Consider the following 24,953-nt stretch of genomic DNA (forward strand, 5'->3'; position numbering starts at 1 on the left):
TTTGAACTCATGACCTTCCGAAGAGCAGTCAGTGCTCTTCCCCGCTGAGCCATCTCACCAGCCCCAGATAATTTTTCAAATCCTGGTCCTTGGACACTGAGAAGTAGTAGCTCCTATGTGAGAGACAATGTGTGTTATTGTTGTTTGCTTGCTTGCTTTGCAGATACTAATATGATATTAAGGATTTTACGTATGTTACAGCCTCTAATTGTTATAGCTGCTACATGTTATCCTTATTTTTCAATAAAATGTTAAATAAAATATAATTATGTAATTGTTATGTTATAAGGCTTGAAAAGCTATTATGGATTGTAGGTAGAAGTGTTGCTAATTAGAAAATGGTGAGCTAGAGAGATGGTGAAGACAATGAGTACTACCATTAGCACAGCACATCTGAGGGCAGTGCAGGAGAACCTCAGAGGAATCCACACCCAACTGCTGAAAACGCTTCTCCCCACAGACAGTTTGGAGGGTAGGAAGAAAAAGAGATGAAAGGTCTTTTCATGTGACGTTTGGATAGGTTTCTGTTGTTTTCATATTTTAAAGGAAAATCACATTGAACTTTTAAGAAACTAAAAGATTTTAATGTAAATTTTATTTTTGAAAATATTTTGTCCTTTATAGTTTCACAGATTATGTTCAAGGCTGGTATTTAATACTTCCTCATCTTGTCCAGTAGTACTATAAAATGACAGAACTGTAGCCAAAGAGAAGGCTGGGTACTGAAGCTATCTTATAAAGGCTTATGAAAATGAAACAAGTTTTGAAGTGAGCTTAGTGTCTTTGAACAGTTACTTTGAATATCAACCCATCAACTTGCAAATCAGCATTTCTCACTACTCTCTCAGGTGGAGCAGAAAATGATAACGGAGACATTTCAAGAGCAAAATTTACTATTAGACGCAGCCCATGCCAGCATCACAGAAGAGCTCCAAACTGTGCAGAATGAAAAAGTGCAACTCCAGACGCACCTGTAAGTAAGTGGTGTTCCATGTGTGTACCTGTAAGTGGTGTCCCACCTGTAAGTGGTGTCCCACGTGTGCACCTGTAAGAAAGCAGTGTTCCATGTGTGTACCTTTATTCATGCACAGTAGTTCTCACATTTGTGAGCCAACTCTAGGGATAAAGAGTTTTGCTTTTGAGGAACTAGTTTGCTAGAACTTTCTGGTAACTGTTGTCAGGCAGGAGTCATGTTAAGAACATTTACCCTCTGGGCTAGTAGGACTTAGCTAATTTGATGACTATTCTTGCTCCAGAGATCACCTAATCCTTGAGCACAATCAGTGTCTTCAGAAAGCACAGGAGGCTGAGAAGAGGACAATGGTACAGAAAGAACTTTTGGAATCGACTATCGCAAGACTACGAGGTGAACTGGAAGCTTCAGTGCAGGAAAAGAAGTCTCTGTTGGAGAAGAATGAATGGTTTCAGAGGGAGGTAGGTAAGAGCAGGTTTCCCTTCTAGTTGACATACAGAATGATGCTTCAAGGTTGTACTCCAGTGCAAAAGATGAGAAGCAAAACTGTGTTTTACTAGTTTGTCGGAGATGCCACTAAAGAAATGTGTATTCTCCAAGAAGTAAAGTAGTCTAGGTCAAATAGTAACAGTATGCTCTTCCCACATCACTAGTGTCGATGGATAATTTACACATCCTCCTATTAGTTACAGGGTCAGAATTTAAAAACCCATTTGCCCTAAAGGAGCTGGAGACCGAGAGTTAACAGGACACAGCCCTGCCTTAGAAGTTAGAGGAAAGGGACAGAATCTGACATACGGGCGTGTCTTTCTAATTTCAGGGCTGTTTGTGAAGTCTGCTCTGCCTCAGAGATTCCCTGTTGACCCCTTTTCTGAGAGGATGTACTATCTCTGCAGTGTAGGTATTAACTGGCATGTAGGATGTTGTCATCTGCTACAGTAGACCCTGTATCTTCTAAAAGTTGATCCATTTTTTTTCCACCTTGGCAGATTAATAAAACAGAAAAAGAAGTAGCCAAAGAAAAATGCAATTTGGAAAAGGAATTAGCTAAAAGCAAGGTATTCACATTTCATTTTTGATGTTCATTGTATTTTGTTCTGTATTGCTGCCTACTGCATCTGCTTATTGTAATGAGTAGGGTATTTACCTATGGTCGAGATGGGACACAAAGCTGGTGTCACTTAGGCCTTCTAGGGCTTCTGGGAGACGTTGCTCATTGAGCCATATGGGGTTTGCCTCCATAAACCATCACTGCCTCTGGCCCTAGAGTTCACTGAGTACTTCAGCCACAAGTCCCCTGAGACTGGGCTAATGGGTCTCGAAGAGGCAAAGGAGTAGTTGCTGACTCTGCCTATTTTAGATATAATAGCAACCTGGTTTTTATATCATAAGTGCTTGTGAATACCTGACACTTCGTCTTACATTTTTTTCTTTAGTTGGTTACATTATATTTGTCCATCCTAAAGAGTAGCTTACAAATAATTTGATGTGCATGGGATATAAAACAAACCAGGGTAGTGAGCACTTGCACACCCTTAGTTAGTGATTTTTGTGGGTTGTAGATTCCATACTCTAGACAGCTTGAAGAATCTCACATATCGTACTAAGCAGAGGTTACCCTACTCTGCTGTAGAAAACTAGGATTAGCCCCTCCCTCTCCATACGCCTGTGTTGTGATGACTCTTATTTACCTCCATGCCATTCCTGCTTCTCATTTCTCTTTAGTCTTTTTATTTTTTTTAATTTTTATATATTTATTTATTTATTTATTTATTTATTTATTTATTGGTTTTTCAAGACAGGGTTCTCTGTATAGCCCTGGCTGACCTAGAACTCACTCTGTAGACCAGGCTGACCTCAAACTCAGAAATCCGCCTGCCTCTGCCTCCCAAGTGCTGGGATTAAAGGTGTGCACCACCACCACCCAGTTTTCTCTTTAGTCTCTAATGATCACTGGTCCGTTCAGTTTTTCTATAAGATTGACTCTAGTTTTACTGAATGAGTACAGAGAAGTAGTCTGTGCCTGGCTTATTTCAGTTGACATTGATGACTTGCGTTGATCTTCTTGCCTATCCTCATGATAACATGAGTCGTAATAACAATCGTTTGTTTGGACGTTGAGATACATGAGTCTAATTTTTAAATGGTTTTGGTTGTTTTTAGTCTGCATTTTCACATGAGCTTTTAGGATGAACATTTCCAGTTTTATAAGAAAGGACAGCTGTAGTTTTGATGGACTGTACAGTAACTCTGTACATTAATTTGGGGAGCATTACAGTTGTAATAAAACATTCCTTTCTTTGTCATGTATAAGTTGACTAGAACTTGTGCTGCAGTGTTGAGGTGGGGACAGGCACCTATACTGTACAATTCTGGTAAGTTCCCCGCATGAAAATGAGAAAATGCCCTTCTACAGTTAGTTTTTGGGAAATTTTCATTATAATACTCTTTTGTCAAATGTTTTATTTGGAAATATTGAAATGATCTTAAGGATCAGGCCCCTTATTTTACTATTATATATTACATTCTTTGATTTCAAATGCTATTTTTCAAAAGTTGGCTTACACCCCTAGATACATTTCACTTGGTCATTTGATATACACCTCTTTGTATGTTGTGGGTTGGTTGGTTGAGTTTTAAAAATTTGTATTCATAAGATGTATTGTTCTATTTTTTATTTTTGTGTGTGCTAACTTTGGTTTTGGTGTCAAGATAATATTAGCCTCTTAAAATGATTTGGTAAATCATATTTTTGGTTTTTTTGAGGAGTTTGTATCAGTTCTTCGTTAAGTGTTCTTGTAGTATTTACTAGTGAAGCCATCTTGTTACAGTCTTTGCTTTGTGGGAAGATTTTCTTGTTTTTCTGCTTTACATTACTACTGATGCAACCTTCTGTTGATCTCTTCAGAGTTTCGTCCCCTCTCTCTCTGTCTCTCTCTCTCTGTCTCTCCCTCTCTTTCCCTCTCTCTCTCTCTCCCCCTCTTTCTCTCTCTCTCTCTCTCTCTCTCTCTCTCTCGTGTGTGTGTGTGTGTGTGTGTGTGTGTGGTGTGTGCACGTGCGCGCATGTGTGTTTTCTGTTTGAATTCATTTCAACAGGTATGTTCTTTCTAGGACTGTGCTCATTCCATCTAGGGTGCCTAGCTTGTTGGTATACAGTTTATTCTGAGCTCATACATGTTTATTTCATAAGATCAGCAGGAATGTTCTCTATTTCACTACTGTTTAGTAATTTGTATCTTTTCTATTTTTCCTTAGTTATCCCAGCTACCTGCTTTTTGCTTTCAGTTATTTTCCTGTACTTTAACTTGTGCTCTACCATTTATGATTGTACTGTTTGCTTTGTATTGAACTTGTTTGTTGATTTCTAGTTTAAGTTTTTTGTTTTTTTTAATTTTTATGTTGTTATAGTCAAGAACATACTTTAGATGATTTTGGCCCTTTCCAATTTATTGATGGCTGCTTCATGACCTAACATATCATAGAGATTGTTCCATGTGTACTTGGAGTCTTTTCAGACTGTTTATAATTCTTCCATCCTCTAACTTGCCCTTTTTATATGAATCTAAAGTCCATCTTTCAAAAATTGTTGGATTTCTAAAAAATAATTTTATTTTGCCTATCAGCTTCTTAAAGAAAGATTTTATTTATTTTTATGTGTATTTATATTTTGCCTGCATGTGCTACATGCATAGAGTGCTACAGAGGCAGAAAGAGGGCATCAGATCTTCTGGAACTGAAGTTACAGATGCTTGTGAGCCACCATGTCAGTGCTAGGAATCAAACTTGGGTCCTCTGGAAGAGCAGTCAGTAGAGTTGTTAACTGTTGAGACTTCTCTTCAGCCAAATATTTCTACTGTTTAAATTGCATGGTTCAATCCACTTATACTTAAGATAATTACTGTTAAGGGCTAATTTTCCTTTTTTGTTGTTTTTTTGTTTGATTGTTTTTATGTTTTGCTTTTGTGTTTTGTCACTGTTTATCAATTATTCTCTTCTTTTGTTTTACATTTCTGTTGCATCATTTTAACTCCCTTATTTCTCTATTATGCTTTTTGGCTTTTAGGTAACATAAAGTTACAAAAAACAAACAAACAAACAAAAAACACAAAACAAACAAAATGTGAGGTTGAAGCCAGGTTTAGTTCCTAGCATCTATATGATGGCTCAGAACCAACTGTAACTCCAGTTCTAGGGGATCTGAAGCCTTCCTCTGGCCTTTGTGGGAAGCAAGCATGCATGTAACACACTTTGTCCATATCTTCTTGTATGGATTTTAGTTGTCATCCACTGTCCATTTATTTCGCCTGAAGAACTCCCTTACTTTTCCTTGTAGAGTGTGTTTTCCAGCACCCAGATCTGCACACATACCAGGGCTGGGGACCTTGGTGAATGATTTTACATATTTTAATGAGATTTGAATGTGCCACAGCCCAGGGTTTTTTTTTAAAAAATCAGAAAAGCCCTTTGTATGAATTACTATAATTTTTGGTTATCTAGAAATACTTTAGTAACTTTATTATTTTTGAGGGCCAGTTTTGCTGGATTTAGAATTTTTTTTTTTTCATGAGAAGAACCTGCTGGGCAGCTGCTCTTTTACTTTTCAGATAAACTGAACCCAGGTTGCACAACATGTTGTTGAAGGGCAAATGTTAGTTTGTTTACCCCATGTTGTCCTAAAACTATTTCAGGCAGCTCAGACATAAAAGACCTAGCGTGTGTTCCTCCTATACGTTCCTCATATAGTCCAGCTGTGAGCCATGTGGGTCCTCAAGTCAGGAGCCATTTTTGTTTGGAAGACCCCAGCTCTCTGTCACACTCCAGACAGCCTGTAGACATCTTGGACAACAGTGACATACAGCTCCTCCTTAACTTTAGCCAAGTCCTGCTTCTCAGTAAGGGTCTCTTGTCACTGCGTTCTCCTTCCCAAATGTTCATTTCTAGCCTCTTTCCAGCGTTAGAGAACCCTGAAGCCCCACAGTCAGCCTGGGGTGATTAGACCTGAGGGTACAAACAAGAAGGCATCCTACTTGGGGGAAGGAAGTGGGTGTTCTCAGATGGCTGTGGCTCCTGCAGCTCAAGGGGTCCTGGCCTAGGGACAAAGCAGCCTGGTATGCTGAGAATAGAGCACCAAGTCACTCAGAACATTCAGATTCTGTGGGCCAGGAGTAGGCTCTGAGCTAGCAAGTCCCAGCTGACGCAGGGAAGGCCACTCTTACCAATAAGACTCCAAGCCCCTTGACTGCCTGGTCTCCAAAGCTTGTCTGCATTATTTACAAAATGCCCACCCCCAGCTTCTGTTCCGATGGGGGTTCACTCACCCAACCTTCATAACAGAGAGCTCAAAGCTGTTAAATCTACCAGGTGACCAATACTTCCCGCTTGCTCCCTTAACCCAAGTGTTTTTAAGAGTAACCCAGAAGAATCAATGCCTCAATTTGGAAAGATTCAATTTGATGCCGACATCAGACAAAGTGGAGAGGCTCATTGAGGTTCTTTGGGGTCCTGTCCAGTCCTACTGTAAAGCTTGAGCTGCAGGAGCCACAGCCATGCCTTCCTTCCTTTGTTTCATCTGAAGATTTAGAATTCTTGCTTGAGGGTTTTCTCTTGACACTTGGAACCTGTTATACCTCTCCCCTCTGCTCTTGAGATTGTGATGCCCAGCCAGCTGCCGTCCTCCTGCCTGTACCTGCTACACAAAGAGCCTTCTGTGGTATTGAAAGACCCCTGTGGGGAGCCCCCACTCAAATCTTGGGAGAACGTGCACCCAAGGAATCACAAGAGACCATCTTGATGTAATCACAAGAGGCAGTTATATTTCGTAGCGCTCTGGTCCAACACCACACCTATCTCACACAGGAGATAGTAGGATCAACCACGAGGCTCAGGGGTTAGGGGTTTATATAGGAATAAGGTCTGGGGGAACAAAGGAATCAGTGTGGCTATACATGATTGGCTAGTTCAAATATTAACTATATTATGTGTAGAACAGAGTGGAAAATTCCTAAGGTTGGTGTTAATCTGAGTCAACAGAGCATCTGACCTTAAACCATATCTAAGAGGACCAGATGGCCCACTACTCAGTGTCTGCCCAGACATGTCCTTGCAGTTTTTCTCTTCTATATCTTCCCGGCCTGCGAGTTCCCAGAATGTCTTAACAGCTTGCTTATTTTTGCCCAGGCTTATTTGGACATATTCGACCTTGGTCCACTGTGTTTTCTCTCAAACCTGCAATTTTCTCATTAGCCAGCACAAGTTTCAAATTTAACTCTTTCAGTATCACTTTCAGGGTTTTCTGAATTTTGCTTTCAGCACTCCAACAATTTGACAATGTACATTTTAAGGCATGCCTTCAAGTCTTACAGTCAGCTGACATCTCTAATCTTCAGAGTGTAGTGCCTCAGGGTTTGCAAAGGTGGGCTTTGGAGGCCTTCGCACCTCAGACCATGCAGCTCTGCCCATGTGCAAGACCCTATGCATAAACGGTGGACAGTGATCTCAGATTTCTCACTCCTAATACTCAACAAGACAAAAGAGACAAGAGCCGACAGGAGACTTGAACAGCACTATTAACTAAGAGACTGAAGAGAATAGTACTGACTTCTAGAGCTTCAGGAATTTGTCAGTATTCTTCAAAGCATCTAATGTTGTAGTTCTCAATCTGTGGATCTTGACCCCAAACTCTTTCACAGGGGTCACCTAAGACCATCAGAAAACACAGATATTTGCATTATGGTTCATAACATCAGCAAAATCACAGTTATGAAGTAGCAATAAAAATAACTTTGTGACTGGGGTCACCACAGCATGAGGGAGTGTCTCCAAGGCCACGGCATTAGTTAGGTCGAGAGCCTCTGCTCTGGTTGTTATTTGGTTCCCCATCTTTATCTTTTAGGTTTCCTGGTTAGCTTTTTTTGTTTTTTGTTTTTGTTGTTTGTTTGTTTGAGTAATTCTTGATTTTCATCTCAGGCAACTACAAACTTAGCCAATTACCTGTAATCATTCCTATAAATGTGTCTAAGAAGAAAGCTTTTGGTGCTGAGTGAATTCTAAGTCTGTCCAAATTAATCTTGTTTATGAAATTATCCAGAGAAGCACCACACAGATTTTCCTGGCTGGTTGTTTTTGTTATCATTGCTGTATGTGTGTTTGCTTGACACGGCTAGTGTCATCTAAGAAGAGGGATCCTTAATTGAGAAAACGCCTCCAGTGAGATCTGGCTGTAGACAAGCCTGGAGAACATTCTCTTAATTAGTGTTTGGGGGTGGGGGGATCCAGGCCATTGGTCCAGATTTATAAGAAATCAGGTTGAGCAAGCCAGGAGGACCCCACCTGTGAGCAGCACTGCTCCATGGTCTTTGCATCAGCTCCCGGCTTCAGGCTCCTGCCCTATTTGAGTTCCTGTCTTGACTTTCTTTGGTGATGAACAGTGATGTGGAAGTATAAGCTAAATAAACCCTTTCCTCCCCAAGTTGCTTTTGCTCATCATGTTTCATCACAACTATAGTAACCCTAACTAAGGCACATATCATACTATGATAGGGCTCTGCAGATATCATTTTGAAAGTAACAACCATGTCTTGTACCTTAGGTGACTGCCAGGCACGGTTCTCCCTGAGCTGGCAATCTGTTGTCTTAAAGCTATTCCCATGCTAGAGAAAGGAAGATAAGAATAGCGCATATAAAAGCAGTACTAAGCTCACAGTTCTTGTCTAGTTTCACCCATTTTAATAGATTACTTTCTGAAAAAGTTCATTGTGATTACTTTTGCTCTGTGGAAGAGAAGTTTTGAGGGCCCTTGCTTCCCCCATGTCACTGATTTCCATTTTCTAGTCACATCTTTGGACAGACCCCACTGTTCCTTTGGATTGTGTTGGTACTTTAGTTGAAAATTAGTTGGTCATAGGTGTTTAGATCTCACTGTAGACTTTCTGTTACATTTCATTGTATTTTCTTTTTGCTACTTTGAAACACTTAGCTATCTATTCTTATAATTAAATTGCATTCTCCAACTGCCACTTTCAAATTTGTTGTAGCTATTTATTTGTTTTGTTTTTACATAGACATTTTAGAATAAGTTAGTAGGTTTCCATAAACATTTTTGCAGCCATTTAATTAGAGGTTAGAGAGCACTGATATCTTAGAAATATTACATCTTCACTTAATATTATGGCTTAAGTCTGTAATTACAGCAGTTGGGAGGATCACCATGAATTCAAGACCAGCCTGAACTACATGGCTAGATCCTATTTTGAAAAGAAAAAAAAATTGAGTATTCAAAGCCATGAATAAAGTATACTTCTCTGTTTTACTTAAACTTTTCTGTCATCATATTTTATAATTTCCAGTATTACTTATTGGTTATATTTTATTATATTTATTTATAGTAATTTCATGGTTTGGGTATTCTAATAGAAGACCTTTTGTTGAGACAAAGTCTTACTTTGTAACTCTGGCTAACCTAGAATTCACTATGTAGACCAGGCTGGCCTAAAAGCTCACAGGGAGCTGCCTGCCTCTTCATCCCAAGTTCTGGAATTAAAGGTGTATGTACCATACCTGTAATTAAATGATATTTTAAAGAAATATAAAGATCCAGTTGTTTGTTGCTTATTGACCATCCATGTCTGTGGGTTTCATATAATTGAATTCAACTAATGATAAATTGATTTCTTTGTAGATACAATTGTATCAGGTAGAAGTGGTTGTTTTTCATAATTTTTAGTTGAGTTTTCCTAAAGTCATAGATCAATGTTGAGTTTTTAAAATGTATATTTTTACTGAGATGGTTATATGGTTTATCTAATACAGTGTATTGATGTACTGAATTATACTGGTAGTAAGTTGTATATATTATCAGGATAAACTTCACCTACCTCTTATTTCCACTTTATATATTCCCAGATTAATTTTGACAATATTTTGTGGAAGATTTTTTTTAATCTACTACATACAAGCTTGAAATGATAAACAAATACCAGATACTAGAAAGAGCATAATTACCAGTAAAGATGACTTACTTATTTCTTCCAGTAACAACTAGAAAAGAAATAAAGATCGTAAGAAGCAGTGGGTAAAAACTCACAGCAACTGGCAGCACGTCCAGGCCTGCACAAGTTCAAGCCAGATGGCCCCAGCACTGAGAGGGGAAGTGGTCACAGCCCCACACACCCTTAACCAAGAAGCTATGTGATATTGATATCTTCTGGCAAAATAAAAATTAGTTTTCTCCAAAGGAGTTTCACTGAGTGTATTAGCCACACTCCGGGAAAGGGTCCCATACCCAGGTAGCTGGCCAACACAAAGCGAACGGTAGACTTCTTGTCTCAAGCTGCTTTGTTTGGGCATTGACTGTCCTACTGGCCTTCTGCTTGTATATTCTGGCTTATGTTTTTGTGGAGGGTTTTTATGTATGTTTCTTTTGTTTGTTTGATTTTTAAAGAGAGAGGGCAAGGCGCTGGGTGGATGGGGAGGTGGAGAAGATCTGAGAGAAGCTGGGGAAGGGGAAAAGCATGATCAAAATATAATAGGTAACAAAGCTTTCTCAATGCAGTAAAAGTTGAAAGAAAATAAAAATAACTAGTTTTGTACGTTCTAAAGCTATCAAACAAGACTCATCAAAACCCCACTCTCTGAGATGGCAAACATGAGCATAGACTCCCTTCCAGTTTTCAATTCAGCTGTCATTTTAAAATAAGATTTATCTTGTTTAAAATAATATCTTTTCTCCTTTTGTTTTCAAAGGAAGACATTAATGTGTTGAATCAGAACCTGCAGACTCTAGTAGAAGAAAATAAGCATCTGACAGATAAAATGGCTTCCCTCGAACATCAGAAAGCCACTTCTGACTACCAAGGGGTGGGTATTAAAAGGTTAGTCTAGAGGAGGCAATTGGGACCAATCTAAGTGATTGTCACCAGGGATCGATAATACTGACAAGCACAAATGGATTTGATGTTTTAACATACTTCCTTTTATATAAATTATGAGTAAGAAACTTATATTTCTTACCTGTTTTCCCCTCATTAAGCAATCAGTAATAAGTGTGATTTCTAAAAGCTGTTTGATAAGGTCCGCATTACAAATATATGGTGCTCATTCTTACAGCATCTTCAAGTGAAGAGGACTTAGAGATGATCATTCTCTACGCTAATAATTTTCTTATGTGTTTAAACTTCTGGAGAATAATTTATACCATTTTAGAACATGCAAGGGATTCTTTAGACTTCACAGAATAACCTAATGTCCTTTTTCAATCTCAGATTAGTTTTTACTAAGCCCTGTCATAAACTGCTTATTACTTCAACTCTGAAGAATTATGTGGTCTAAATCTATGTTTTTGTGGCTTTTGAGTCCTACATTTTTGCTATCCATTTTGCCTATGAGAGATAACATTTAATCTCTTAGAGCCTCAGTTTGTTAATCTATCAAAATGAGGATAATGATACCACTGCTTTAAAAGTATTTGAGGATTAAGTTAATACATGTAGAGCACATAGCAGATAGTTTTAAATTCTTAGTTTCTGGGGTGTCATAGACAGTGGGAAGTCTGGCAGTGCCTTTTGGGATAACAAAACCCATTAATTGTGATTCCTGCTATGATCTTGCTCCAAGATTAAATATTCAGTCATGTCCTTTGCTTATTGTCCAGGCCTCTGCTTGGTTTGTCTAGTTGTCTGTAAGGCCACATCTGCCTGCCCAGTTTCCTGAACCCACTGACACTGCCAAGTCTATGGTCTCTTTCTACTAGTGATTTGATACATCTTATCAGTTATTTACTTAGTATTAATTCTTCCCTGTTCTTCCTGCTCCTTGTTGTTTAATGTCTCGTAGTGATAACTTAAACCTCAGTTGTGGCTTGAGTTTTGTGTCTACCTAGAAGCTTTTCCATCAAACCATCACAGAATGTTTCAGTGGGACATAGGAGTCTGAGCTATGAAGCTGGCCTGTCAGTATTTGTAGCAGTTTTGCTCTTTCATTAAAATTATTGCTAGCCAGTGTTAGCAATGCATTTTTGTTTGTTGGGACTTAAAATTGTTAGTAAGGGGTAACTTGTAGTATGATTTCTTACTGGTCTTTAGAGATATACTTTGGGAGTATATTGCATCACATCACAGACTTGAAACTAGAGCCTGATCTTGCCAGGTTCGCAGTGTCAAGTGCCCATCGCAAAGCTTAGCATGCAGTGTGCATGAATAAATATTACTATTATTTTCCCCCATATTGCCTAGTTTTGGCTTGCCCTGGTTTGTTTTTTCTATTGCTGTGACAAAACAGTATGACCAAAAGCAACTTGAGGAAGAAAGGAGTTTATTTCACCTTAATCGTTTATAGTCCACCATGAAAAGAAGTCCCTGGGAGCTCTGGGGGTACCAGTTACTTCATATTGTCTGTTGTTCCTCTTATGGAGCTGCAAACCCCTTCAGCTCCTTGGGTCCTTTCTCTAGCTCCTTCATTGGGGACCCTGTGCTCAGTTCAATGGATGGCCGTGAGCATCCACTTCCATATTTGTCAGGCACTGGCAGAGCCTCTCAGGAGACAGCTATATCAGGCTCCTGCCAGCAAGCACTTGTTGGCATCCACAAATAGTGTCTGGTTTTGGTATGGGAAAGATCCCCAGGTGAGACAGTCACTGGATGGCCTTTCCTTCAGTCTCTGTTCCACACTTTGTCTCCATATTTCCTCCCATGAGTATGTTGATCCCCTTTCTAAGAAGGACCGAAGTATCCATACTGTGGTCTTCCTTCTTCTTGAGCTTCATGTGGTCTGTGAATTGTATCTTGCATATTCCGAACTTCTAGGCTAATATGCACTTATCAGTGAATGCATACCATGCGTGTTCTTTTGCCATTGAGTTACCTTACTCAGGATGATATTTTCTAGTTCCATCCATTTGCCTAAGAACTTCATGAATCATCGTTTTTAATAGCTGAGTAGTACTCCATTTTCCTCAATAGATTCAAGAAGATTGAAATAATCCCATGCATTCTTAAACTACATATTCTAACAGACTAAAAACTAATATTCTAAAAACTTTTGTGAGTCAAACTATATATTGTAACAGAAACTATCGGTTTTTTCTTTGTATGCTGTTTGTCAAGTAATTCTCCAGTTTGGTTTGATTTGTTTTAGTCTTTATAATAATGCCAAGGTTAGCTAAGCAAATGCTAATTTCATTTGTGTTCTCCACATGGCAGAGTCTGAGGTGTAGATTCATTTGGATAATGCCTAATTTTTGTTCTTCCATTATTTAAAGTGCAGGGACAATTTAGTAACCTGTAAACAGGAATTTAAATAAGCACCTAACATCTTTTATTAATTTTTAAAAATTAAAATGTAATTACCTCAGTCCTCCACTTCCCGTTCTTCCCTTCCAACCCCTCCCTCAGACCCCACACATCCTCTTAAATTGGTAGCCTTTTTTTCCATTGATTATTATTGTTTCATCAGTCTGTCTGTCTGTCTGTCTGTCTGCCTGTCTATGTAGATAAATCGATATGTAAACACATATGTAAACATAGCCCACTTATTTTTAATATGTCTTGTATGCATTTGATTTACGGCTGACCATTGTGCATTGGGTGACCGATTAGCGACTCGTTTCTGGGTAATTCTCCTTTCATCAACGGTCATCAGTTGTTGCTGTTCTTTGCCTAGGGGATAAGACCCTATGAGATTTCCCCCTGCTGAGTTAACACCTCTATTGATATTGCCATATTTTTTGAGGTATACTAGGTATCACTTCCCTGTCGTTTCTAGGAGATACAATCTCACAACAGGCTTCCATGTTCTCTGGCACTATAACCTCTCTGCCCCTCTTCTGTGTTGTTTTCTGAGTCTTCAGGTGTAGGAGCTGTGTTGTATAGATGTGTCTGGTATTGTGTCCATTGTATCTGGGATCTCTAAATGTATTGATCTCTACTTAGACCAATTGTAGGGGATTTTTGTAACAGTCTCCATTTCCTGTAAAGAGAAACTTCTTTGATGAAGAGTGAGAATTACACTTATTTGTGGGTATAGAGATAAGCTTTAGAATATGGTTAGGAATTATGCTTATCTAATAAAGTGATAGTGATGCTTTTAAAATCCATGACCTCAGTAGATCTGGAAGTTGGCTAGGTTTCTAGGATCAGGTGAGATTTACTTCCCATTCATTGGGCCATGAATCCAGTTAAACTTTTGTTGGTTACCACTGTGATATGGGTGCCACGATGGTACTTTTCATGATATCTTGCCATGCATGTTTTAGTTCACAGGAATCACATCAGGATATGACTGTTCATTGCTTCCCTTTCTTGGTAGCTTACATAGTACTTTTTGGTGCTATGAAAGCTGAACCACAGGAAAGGAGACGTTTGTGTTTAGATCCAGCTCAGACCTTCCAAGTCATGTGTCTAAAGTGTGTGGTGTCTTCAAGATAGGTACTTACCTTCAACTTCTGAGAGGTGATTTTTTTTAAGCTATGATAACTAAATGGTCTTCTACTGCCAGAAGTTGTGATCATTGTTCCTAAAATCTGTATGGTCCTCCTCAAACAGCTTATAACCACTATTACAACTATACCACATCTAGGGGTGCATATCTACCAAAGATTAACAGATCAGAAACAAAGAAAAAGAAGAATGCAGGCGCAAAGAATAGCACACTCTGAGATGCCTACACCTTCGTTTCTTCATTAGCAATCAATCTCTGTACATGTTTCCTGTCAGCAAAATGATTTATTGTCTAGGGGAAGATCTTATAGGCTGCAATACATTGCAAGTAAATTTTGATATAATTTCTGTAGAAATAGCAACAGTATTAAAAGGGAGAAATAGCACCTGTTTTAAAAGGGAGGTGATAATCATGTTATATGTAAATGGTAATGATATGTGTGTTTGATTTATCAGTGTGCTCAGCAGAAAGTGGAAAAGGCCTTGGAAAAAATTACTGATAGCAAAAATAAGCTCGCCTATGAAAAGGGGAAACTCCAGGTATGAGATTTATCTTCCATTTTTTGTCTGATGTTCAAAATAGTAATTGTTGGATGGATTAAATATACAGACTTTTAGGAAATCTCTGTCATTCAGTAACTCTATAGCCTCTGATCCTCTTTAACTTCATTTCTTCATTATCAACCAAGTGACATGTGCTCATAGACCAATGGCTTAATAATGAAACCACCACCCATTCTCTGTCTGAAGCTTTGTAACAGCCATCTTGCACATGGCCATGCTGTAAAAGCACAGAAAAACAAACCTCTGACAGTTTGAGTCTGTAGTTCTGAGTAGTGTGGTGGGATGTGAGCGAATGTGAAGGTGCCACCAGTTTTGCTCCCATGGTACCCACAGTGCAGGAAGCTTGCCACTGATGTGGCTGAGCTTGACTTAATTAAATCAACCCTAATGGAAACACTAATCTCTAATATCTCTAATTTGTGAGTTCTAAGTCTTAGGTACACATTAGAGTCAGGTGGGATTTAAAAAAAAAAAGTCCCAGAAGTAGGAAATGTATATTTACCGTTTCTTTTGAAACACATCCAATAAGGAAAAGAAGATTGGAGGACTCATAGGAGATAATAATATGTAATAAGTTAAAAAATGTTAATGGTAGAATTTAGGGGGGTGGACATGTGCATAGTCATAGAAAGGTCTTTCAAGTTTTCTGCATGCTTAAAAATGTTCATAATACATAAGAAAAACTTTCTATGACTGTAATGTCAACAAAAGCAATTAAATCAGAATTTAAGGCCTAGACTTAACACTTTGTAAAGCTCCCCTGTTGAAGTCAGTCATGATGAAATACACCTTTAATCCAAGAACTCAAAGGGAAGAGGTAGGAGGACAATGAGGCCAGCCTGAGCTATATAGTGAGGTTGTCTCTCAACAGTAGTGAAAGATGCTCCCCAGAAAACTCATGTGTAGCCATAGATGAGGACAGTTGGACAAAACAGTAGGAAATGAAGCCTACTTAGGCTCCGGATGGGACAGATGAAATGTTGAGCACTCTCGCTATAGTCTTATGAAATGTGTCAGCATTCACTCTTCCCTCATAAAATTAGCAGGCAAACGAGGCTCAGAATTGGAAGGCACACTGCAAGGCAGTTGATAGGAGTTATGCTTATATGTCAGTCTTCATTGACCTAAGCAGATCTGTCTGTGAGACCTGGAATTTGAAGACCTTAGAGAATGGGGTGAATTACAGTTTAACACTACAGTGTACTTTTATACACAAATGTAACAGAGAAAGCAATGACACAAGGAAGACTGAGTTCAGAAGAACACGATCAGAGAAGCGTGTAAGTGAAGGTAGGGAAGCACCCACTAAATACTGACAGAGCAGAGCAAAGCAGGTAGGTAAGCACACACTAAACACTGATGGAGCAGCCCTTTCCCAGAACTGAAGTGGAAGTGTCTGGCTGTTTCTAATGATGCAGACTCACGAGATGATTTGTTGAGGTAAGACCTGTGAGAGGACCTGTGATATTTGGAGAGAGGAGAGCGTATAAATAGGACCAGTGGCAGGGAGCCTGCATAGCTAGCTCTGCAGCTCATTGTTCTTGAGGCTTCACTGATCTTCACTTCATTGAGAGAGGCACTACAGAAAATTCCTGGCATTCTGGGTGGTCCTGGTTGTTTTCACTGACTAGTACAGAGAGGCCAGCTGGTTTCTGCTGGATCCTGCCACCACTGACACTGTTAAACCGGACTGCTGATATCCTGACAACAAAGATTAAAATCTCCCCAAAAACCTCCTTCTAAATAAATCCACATCCCCTTGTCCTGTTTACCATTTCCCCCTACCATTGGATGGTGGGCTAAAAGGGGGAGTCAAAGCATTTGAAAACCCTTATTAACATAGGTTTTAAAAAATCTAAGCCTACAGGTGGCACCCAGCATCGCTCACAGAACATTCTCAAGACAGACCCATTTAAACACAATTGCCTGGCACATACTATAGATTATATCTGGGAAAGCACTCAGCAAAGCAGAAGGCCATAGCCAGATCCAGGGTACACTGAGGACAGCACTCAGCACATCCTTTCATCAGATTGGGTTGTATACCTATAATCTGACATCCAACAAGAATGACCATGTTGCCCCACAAGTTCCCCCAAGCCATTGTTCACCATGCATCACTCTTTTGACCATGTTCCAACATTTATGGAATAGTGACAATGTTAATAGTCAAATAAAAAGAAACTTTTGCCTACAATTTAGTTAACATCTCCCACAGGTAGTGTTGTTTGTATGTATGTACAATTATCTATATCTGCATAATATCAGACATACTGCTTATCTTTGTGTCAGTCAAGCCTTGGGCCAGCACATTTTAAAGCACCGATTCCTCTTTCTTGCAGAATAATATAAAGGATGAGCTATATACTAAATATAGCCAAGACACTAGGCTGCTGTGTATTCTTTAAGCCTGGTTATATTGGGTTAGAAATGTTACATAGGAAGTATATGTCAAAGTTGAGCTCTGTGGCACATGCCTACCGTCGCACTTGAAGAGCTAAGTATTATGCCTTGATTCATTGAGTGTAATGATGAAATGTGAGTGAATGTGAATGTACTAAGTTGTTGCCTGTGGATTTTTTTCCCTGTGAGACTCAAAAACAAAGCTTGCCACTGATGTAGTTGGTATTGTATAAACCAACTTTGTGAAAATGCTAGTATCTACTAAATAAGTGGTTCTAAGACAAAGTTATATATTAGAACATGGCTTGATGGATTTTTAAAAATGAGAAAAAGGTAACTATATAATCAGTATTCACACTAGGGAATACAATATTCATAGCACCAGGACTTCCTTTCAGGGACTGTCCCCATAAGTCATTACCATCCTGACTTCTGACACCTCTGGTTGGTTATATTGGCTAGCCTGGACCTTGACTCTGGCTAAGCATACACTATGTATTTTCTTCTTGTCTTCTTTCCCTTCTCAGTAGTATAAATGCAAACCTTGCGGTACTGCTTATGGTCAGTCTGGTGTATACTGCTGGGTGGTATATTCTATGACTAGTAGGCAGGGGCCATAGAAAGAAAAATGGCCAGACCGTATTTAAATTGCCATAGCTGCCTGAATGTGTTTCTTATTTGTAGTCAAAATGTATTTGGAGTTAGGGCTTAGGACAGTGGTAGAATATTTGCCTCACATGCCAAACAGCTAACAGCTGGGCTAAACAATGTAAAATGAAGCCCACTTAGGCTCCAGACTGGACAGATGAAATGTTGAGTAATCTCACAATAGGCTTGCCAAATATGTCAGCCTTCATTCTTTCCTCACATTAAAGTTAGCAGACAAATGAGGCTCAGAGCTTGAAGGCAAAATGAAAGGTAGTTGATATGATTTATGCTTATAGAACAGTTCAGGCTTTACTCTCAGTGCCACAAGACCAAACTTTAAAAATTGGCTATTTGGGTTATTTTAACTCTAAATCTCATTTCAGTTTATAAATGAACTACCATTATAGATATGTCCTACTTTATTTCAATTTTGCAATGTATACTAAAAATATCTGGGAATGTAATGAATCAGTATTTATATTACAGTATAAACAAGTTAAAAAGGGAGCTCTTTTAATTTTTTGGCTGTCTCATAATCTATGTAACTATAGGTACCAATATATATTGCTATATATAGGGATATATAATATATACTGTGTGTGTGTATGTGTGTGTGTATTCAGACCAATGGAACAGTATGAGCATCTGATCATGGCCTAAGTTAGCCATGTTCCCAGACTTACTGATAAGCTGATCATAGAGTGGTTTTTTAATGCTCACCCAATCAGCAGACTTGAGGGAGCAGGTTTCATTTGCTTCTGACCAGTGCTTCTGTGTTCCTTCCCATCTTAAATATCATGAGTAAGAATCCTACTAAATGATAAAAGATAAAGTACCTAACCCTAACTGATGGTATGCTGCACTTCATTGTTCCTCAGTGGCTGCATACAGTGAGTCCTAAGGATGAAGTAAAACTCACTTTTATTCCGTAAAAAAGTAATCTGATTTAACACCTCACAGTAATCCTTCTGCCTCTGCTTCCTAAGGACTGAGATAACAGGGATGTACCAACATGCCTTTAGGAGGTGACAGGGATGTACAACATGCCTTTAGGAGGTGACAGAGATGTACCAACATGCCTTTAGGAGGTGATTTTAAAATGCAACATCTAAGCCCTCTATCTAACTTTCCTCATATTCTTAGAGCAAAACACAAGTCTCAGTCTCAGTCTATCTGTCTGTCTGTATCTCTCTCTCTCTCTCTCTTCCTCCCCCTTCCTCTCCCCCTCCCCTTTTCCCCCTCCCCTTTTATTCCCTCCCCTTTCTTCCTCTCCCTCTCTCTCTTTCTCTCCCTCTCTCTTCCCCCTCCCCTATCTCTCCCTCCCTCTCTCTCACTCTCTCTCTCCCCCTCTCTTTCCTTCCCTCTCTCTCCTTCTCTCTCTCTCCCCCTCTCTCTCCCTCTCTCTCTCCCTTTTCTTCCCTCTCTTTCCCTCTCTCTCTCCCTCCCTCCTCTATCTATCTATCTATCTATCTATCTATCTATCTATCTATCTATCTATCTATCTATCTCGATTGAGACTTCTAATTATCCACATTCAGAAAATGTTCTGAATACTGATACCACAGTTCACTCATATTTGAGATTTATCTACAGGACAGTCTCATGGAATTATTCCTGATAGTGTCCATTTGGACTTTCCTTAGGCCACAGAAAGCAGATGCATTGTCTCAGCTCATTTATACAGCTGTAGGCTGCTTATAGCAACGAGTGAAGACAGAATTGTTCCCAGCATTAGAAAAATGTAGAATTTGCTTTTCAGGTTTCATGTGTCCTCTAACTTTATTTTTTTGACAAAACATATGACATCTTCCTCCACTTATTATTTTTCTTGTAGATAAAAGTTAAACAGCTAGAAGAACAGCTGCACTCATTTACTGAAACCATGTTGCAGAAAGACCATCTACACAAACTGAACAAAGCTTTAGAGGTCAAATATGCTCAGGTATGACTAGTGTCTGCAGAAAGCCATTGCTATGAGGTACGGTTACCATGGTGCAGGTTTGAGGCATTGCTTGGTGCCTCTCCCCTCCCCTACAGAGGCCTGCAAAGGTGAATACCTTCTCTTAAACTCAGCTTAAACCTCTGCTGTGTGTAAGACTCTGCTGAGAGCTAGAGGGTTATAAAGACACTTTCACCAGAATCAGAATGGTCGACATGCTTCATCTTTATATGTGTAACATTCACGAGAGCTTGTTGAACAGGGCGCTCTGCCTTTCAGGAAAAAGTATGTTGTTTTCATGGCCACTCACAAGGATCATTGTTATGAAATGTTTGTATGGGTTTTGTAAGCTCAAAGCTTTTTAAGTTCGAGCCTTAATTTTTCTTTTTTGCAAATGTGAGGAACAAGAATCTTTGTTTTTTGAATTGTAGGCCATCTCAGAGCTGAATGCCAACAAGGCATATTTGCAGCAGACAGAAGTTCACCTGAAAGAGGTATGAATAGTAAAGCAGCTTACTTAGCACAATGGCTGGAGAGGCCGACACCTGTTGTAGGTCACATACCATCTCAGCAAATGAGTCATTAAGCGAGCAATGGATAGAAGTGCTTAGTAAGGAATTGAACCCATGAATAGTTTACTAAAAGACAGCAATTCAGTTCAGGGATTACAGATTTAGCATATTTGTATCTATGCTACAAATAGCATATTTTACAATAATTATAAAAATCTTAACTCATTATAAGCTGAAGCCTCTGTCTGTGACTTTTTGTTCATATACCACCATTACTATAGTTCTAGAGTATGTCCTCAAATGGAATGCTCTGGGGTTCTAACCAACTGACTGTACTGATAAGTGGTGAGGTCACAAAGCTCTAAGAGGCTGTCCTAGGGAAGGAAGCTCAGGTTGCTGCCTGCTTCTTCACTAGGTCATATTTCTATGTGGTCGTTTCATTCTTGAAGCCAAGGAATATATTTTCCAGCTTCTTCCTGAACTTTCTGCTATCCTTCCTACTAAAGTGGGTATCCCTGAAAACCAAGCCATAGGTGCACTTGATACTGTTACTGTGACTAGTAATGCCTCCAAGACGAAGGAAATCTCCAGAGAGGCCCACATCTTCTAAGTCACTCGAGGTCGCACGATCTTACATCACTAATGTAAAGGAAAGGGCTGCAACAGTCGCCTTGCCCAGTGTTATGCCAAATGTGACGCGCCGAGTGAGCTTTGCACCTACCTTGCCTACCATGAGGATGTCTCAGGGGATGGGAGACTCCAGAATCTCTCTAAAGACTCTTTTAAATGCTATTAAAACCATGGAGGGAAGGCTAGAAGGCAAAATAGACATTCTTGCCTCAAGACCCTTGATAAGTGAGGAATCATCAAATTTTCTTAAACAGGATTCGGTAAGTGAAGATCACACATTGAATTTTTTCTTTTTAATTGGTTATTTTAGTTATTTAACATTCAAATGTTGTCCCTCTTCCTAGTTTCCCCTCCACAACTCCCCTCCCCTTTGCCTCTATGAGGGTGCTCCTCCACCCACTCCTGCCTCACCGCTCTAGCATCCCCCACACTGGGTCATTAAGCCTCCATGGGACCATGAGCCTCCTCTCCCATTGATTCCAGATAAGGCCATATTCTGCTACATATTTAGCTGGAGCCATGAATCTCTCCATATATACTTTTTGGTTGGTCGTTTTGTCCCTACAAGCTCTGGGTTGTCCAGTTAGTTGATACTGTTCTCCCTATGGGACTGCAATACCCTTCGGCTCCTTCAGTTCTTCCCCTAGCTCTTTCTTTCCATTTATTTATTTATTTATTTATTTATTAGATATTTTCTTTATTTACATGTCATGTGATATCTCCTTTCCCAGTTTCCCCTCTGAACAAAAAGAAAAAAGAAAATAAAAAAACAAAAACAAAAACAAAACAAACCCTATTCCCTCCCCTCTCCCCCTGCTCACCAACCCACCCTCTCACACTTCCTGGCCCTGGCATTCCCCTACACTGGGGCATAGAACCTTCACAGGACCAAGGGCCTCTCCTCCCATTGTTGACTGACTAGGCCATCCTCTGCTACATATACGGCTGGATCCATGAGTCCCCCATGTGTACTCTTTGGTTGGTGGTTTAGTCCCTGGGAGCTCTGAGTGTACTAGTTAGTTTATATTGTTGTTTGTCCTAAGGGGCTGCAAACCCTTCAGCTTCTTGGGTCCTTTCTCTAGCTCCTTCATTGGGGACCCTGTGCTCAGTCCAATGGATGGCTGTGAGCCTCTACTTCTGTATTAGTTGGGCACTGTCAGAGCCTCTCGAGTACTGTCACAGCTATATCAGGCTCCTGTCAGCCAGCACTTGCTGGTATCCACAATAGTGTCTGGATTTTATGATTGAATATGGAAAGAATTCCCAGATGGGGCAGTCTCTGGATTGTCCTTACTTCAGTCTCTGCTCCATACTTTGTCTCTGCAACTCCTTCCATAGGTATTTTGTTCCCCCTTTTAAGAAGGAACAAAGTATCCACACTTTGGTCTTCCTTCTTCTTGAGTTTCTTGTGGTTTGTGGATTGTACTTTGTCTATTCCAATCTTCTGGGCTAATATCCATTTATCAGAGAGTGCATACCATGTGTGTTCTTTTGTGATTGGGTGACCTCATTCAGGATGATATTCTCCAGATCCATCCATTTCCCTAAGAATTTCATAAACTCATCGTTTTTAATAGCTGAGTAGTACTCCATTGTGTAAATGTACCACATTTTCTGTATCCATTCCTGTTGAGGGACATCTGGCTATTATAAATAAGGCTGCTATGAACATAGTGGAGCATGTGTCCTTATTACATGTTGGAGCATCTTCTGGGTATATGCCCAGGAGTGGTATAGCTGGGTCCTCTGACAAGAACTTCAAGTCTCTGAAGAAGGAAATTGAAGAAGATCTCAGAAGATGGAAAGATCTCCCATGCTCATGGCAGGATTAATATAGTAAAAATGGCCATCTTGCCGAAAGCAATCCACAGATTCAATGCAATCCCTATCAAAATTCCAACTCAAATCTTCACAGACTTAGAAAGAGCATTTGCAAATTCATCTGAAATAACAAATAACCTAGGATAGCGAAAACTATTCTCAACAATAAAAGAACCTCTGGTAGAATCATCATCCCAGACCTTAAGCTGTACTACAGAGCAATAGTGATAAAAACTGCATGGTATTAGTACAGTGACCGGCAGATAGAGCAATGGGATAGAATTGAAGACCCAGAAATGAACCCACACACCTATGGTTGTGACCCTCCTACAGTTGAGGGCTGATTATGTCAAGACCCAGCCTTACCACATATAGCCACACCTCTCTCCAACCTCCTGCTAGTAGCCACACCTCTCTACAAGTTCCTGTTATGTTGGAAGTCCCACCTCCAGCGACTGAAGATGAAGCTGCTAATTGGACCAAGTTGCTGACTGACTTGGGGTTTTGCTTTATCTACCTGTTTGCTTGTGCCAAGGAGAATTCAGGCCATTTTCTCTCCAGTGACTTTCTAAGGCGGGCACAAGCGGGAGGCACAGGCCTCACGAGTCTCAGGGGAGGCACAAGGCAGCAGGGACAGGATCCTCTCAGCTTCCACAACAGCTGTGGATCAGCAACCATCTCTGCCCCTTCCCTGTAAGTGGAGAGCCTGCCTCCAGGGAGTGCTTTAACCCAGGGACTCACTGATCTGTGCCCTGGATTTACCAGAGGAGAGCTGATCTCCCAGAAGTACTGACACAGGCTTACAGACCCATAGGAGGAACAAGCTCTAGTCAGAGACAGCAAGAACATCTAACACCAGAGATCAACAGATGGCAAAAAGCAAACACAAGAATCCTACCAACAGAAACCAAGACTACTTGGCTTCATCAGAACCTAGTACTCCCACCACAGCAAGTCCTGGATATCCCAAAACACCAGAAAGGCAAGATTTGGATCTAAAATCATATCTCACAATGGTGCTAGAGGAATTCAAGAAGGACATGAATAACTCCCTTAAAGAAATACAGGAGAACACAGGTAAAGAGGTACAAGCCCTTAAAGAGGAAACAAAAAAATCCCATAAAGAATTACAGGAGATCACGAGTAAATAAGTAGAAGCCCTTAAAGAGGAAACACAAAAATCCCTTAAGGAATTGCAGGAAAACACAAAGAAACAGGTGAAGGAATTGAGTAAAACCATCCAGGACCTAAAAATGGAAGTAGAAACAATTAAGAAATCAAAAAGAGAGACAACGGCTGGAGTTAGAAATCTTGGGAAAGAAGTCAGGAAACATAGATGCAAGCATCACCAACAGAATACAAGAGATAGAAGAGAGAATCTCAGGGGCAGAAGATAACATAGAAAACATTTACACAACAGTCAAAGAAAATGCAAAAAGATCCTAACCCAAAACATCCAGGAAGTCCAGGACATAATGAGAAGACCAAATCTAAGGATAATAGGTATAGAAGAGAGTGAAGACCTCCAACTTAAAGGGCCAGTAAATATCTTCAACAAAATTATAGAAGAAAACTTCCCTAACCTAAAGAAAGAGATGCCCATGAACATACAAGAAGCCTATAGAACTCCAAATAGACTGGACCAGAAAAGAAATTCCTTCTGCCACATAATATTCAAAACAACGAATGCATTAAACAAAGAAAGAATACTAAAAGCAGTAAGGGAAAAAGGTCAAGTAAGATATAAAGGCAGGCCTATCAGAATTACACCAGACTTTTCAGCAGAGACTATGAAAGCTAGAAGATCCTGGGCAAATGTCATACAGACCCTAAGAGAACACAAATGTCAGCCCAGACTACTATACCCAGCAAAACTCTCAATCACCATAGATGGAGAATCCAAAGTATTCCATGATAAAACCAAATTCACACAATATACTTCCACAAATCCAGCCCTTCAAAGGATAATAAATGGAAAACTCCAATACAAGGAGGGGAACTACATCCCTGAAAAAGCAAAAATGTAATCTTCC

The 24,953-nt window shown here is 39.7% G+C and overlaps 1 protein-coding gene across 11 annotated transcripts in view; it reads left to right on the forward strand.

Moving 5' to 3' along the window:
• Positions 1 to 24,953, forward strand: part of Ccdc150 (coiled-coil domain containing 150) — a 113,571-nt gene that overhangs the window by 45,337 nt on the left and 43,281 nt on the right. For 9 of the 11 annotated variants that reach the window (XR_004117880.1, XR_004117881.1, XM_031367492.1 and 6 more), the window contains exons 11-18: positions 849 to 973; positions 1,257 to 1,438; positions 1,794 to 1,870; positions 1,963 to 2,031; positions 10,715 to 10,828; positions 14,860 to 14,943; positions 19,853 to 19,960; positions 20,389 to 20,451. Coding sequence is in view for 9 of the 11 variants with exons in the window: in XM_031367492.1 (XP_031223352.1) it covers positions 849 to 973; positions 1,257 to 1,438; positions 1,794 to 1,870; positions 1,963 to 2,031; positions 10,715 to 10,828; positions 14,860 to 14,943; positions 19,853 to 19,960; positions 20,389 to 20,451 (822 nt within the window). In the remaining 2 variants the exon portion in view is untranslated. Of the gene's footprint in view, positions 1 to 848; positions 974 to 1,256; positions 1,439 to 1,793; positions 1,871 to 1,962; positions 2,032 to 10,714; positions 10,829 to 14,859; positions 14,944 to 19,852; positions 19,961 to 20,388; positions 20,452 to 20,848; positions 21,360 to 24,953 lie in introns of those variants that run through there. The other 2 variants (XM_031367496.1, XM_031367500.1) reach the window with 2 other exon arrangements.

This window comes from Mastomys coucha, unplaced genomic scaffold (assembly GCF_008632895.1).
Source record: "Mastomys coucha isolate ucsf_1 unplaced genomic scaffold, UCSF_Mcou_1 pScaffold14, whole genome shotgun sequence".
Taxonomy (NCBI): domain Eukaryota; kingdom Metazoa; phylum Chordata; class Mammalia; order Rodentia; family Muridae; genus Mastomys; species Mastomys coucha.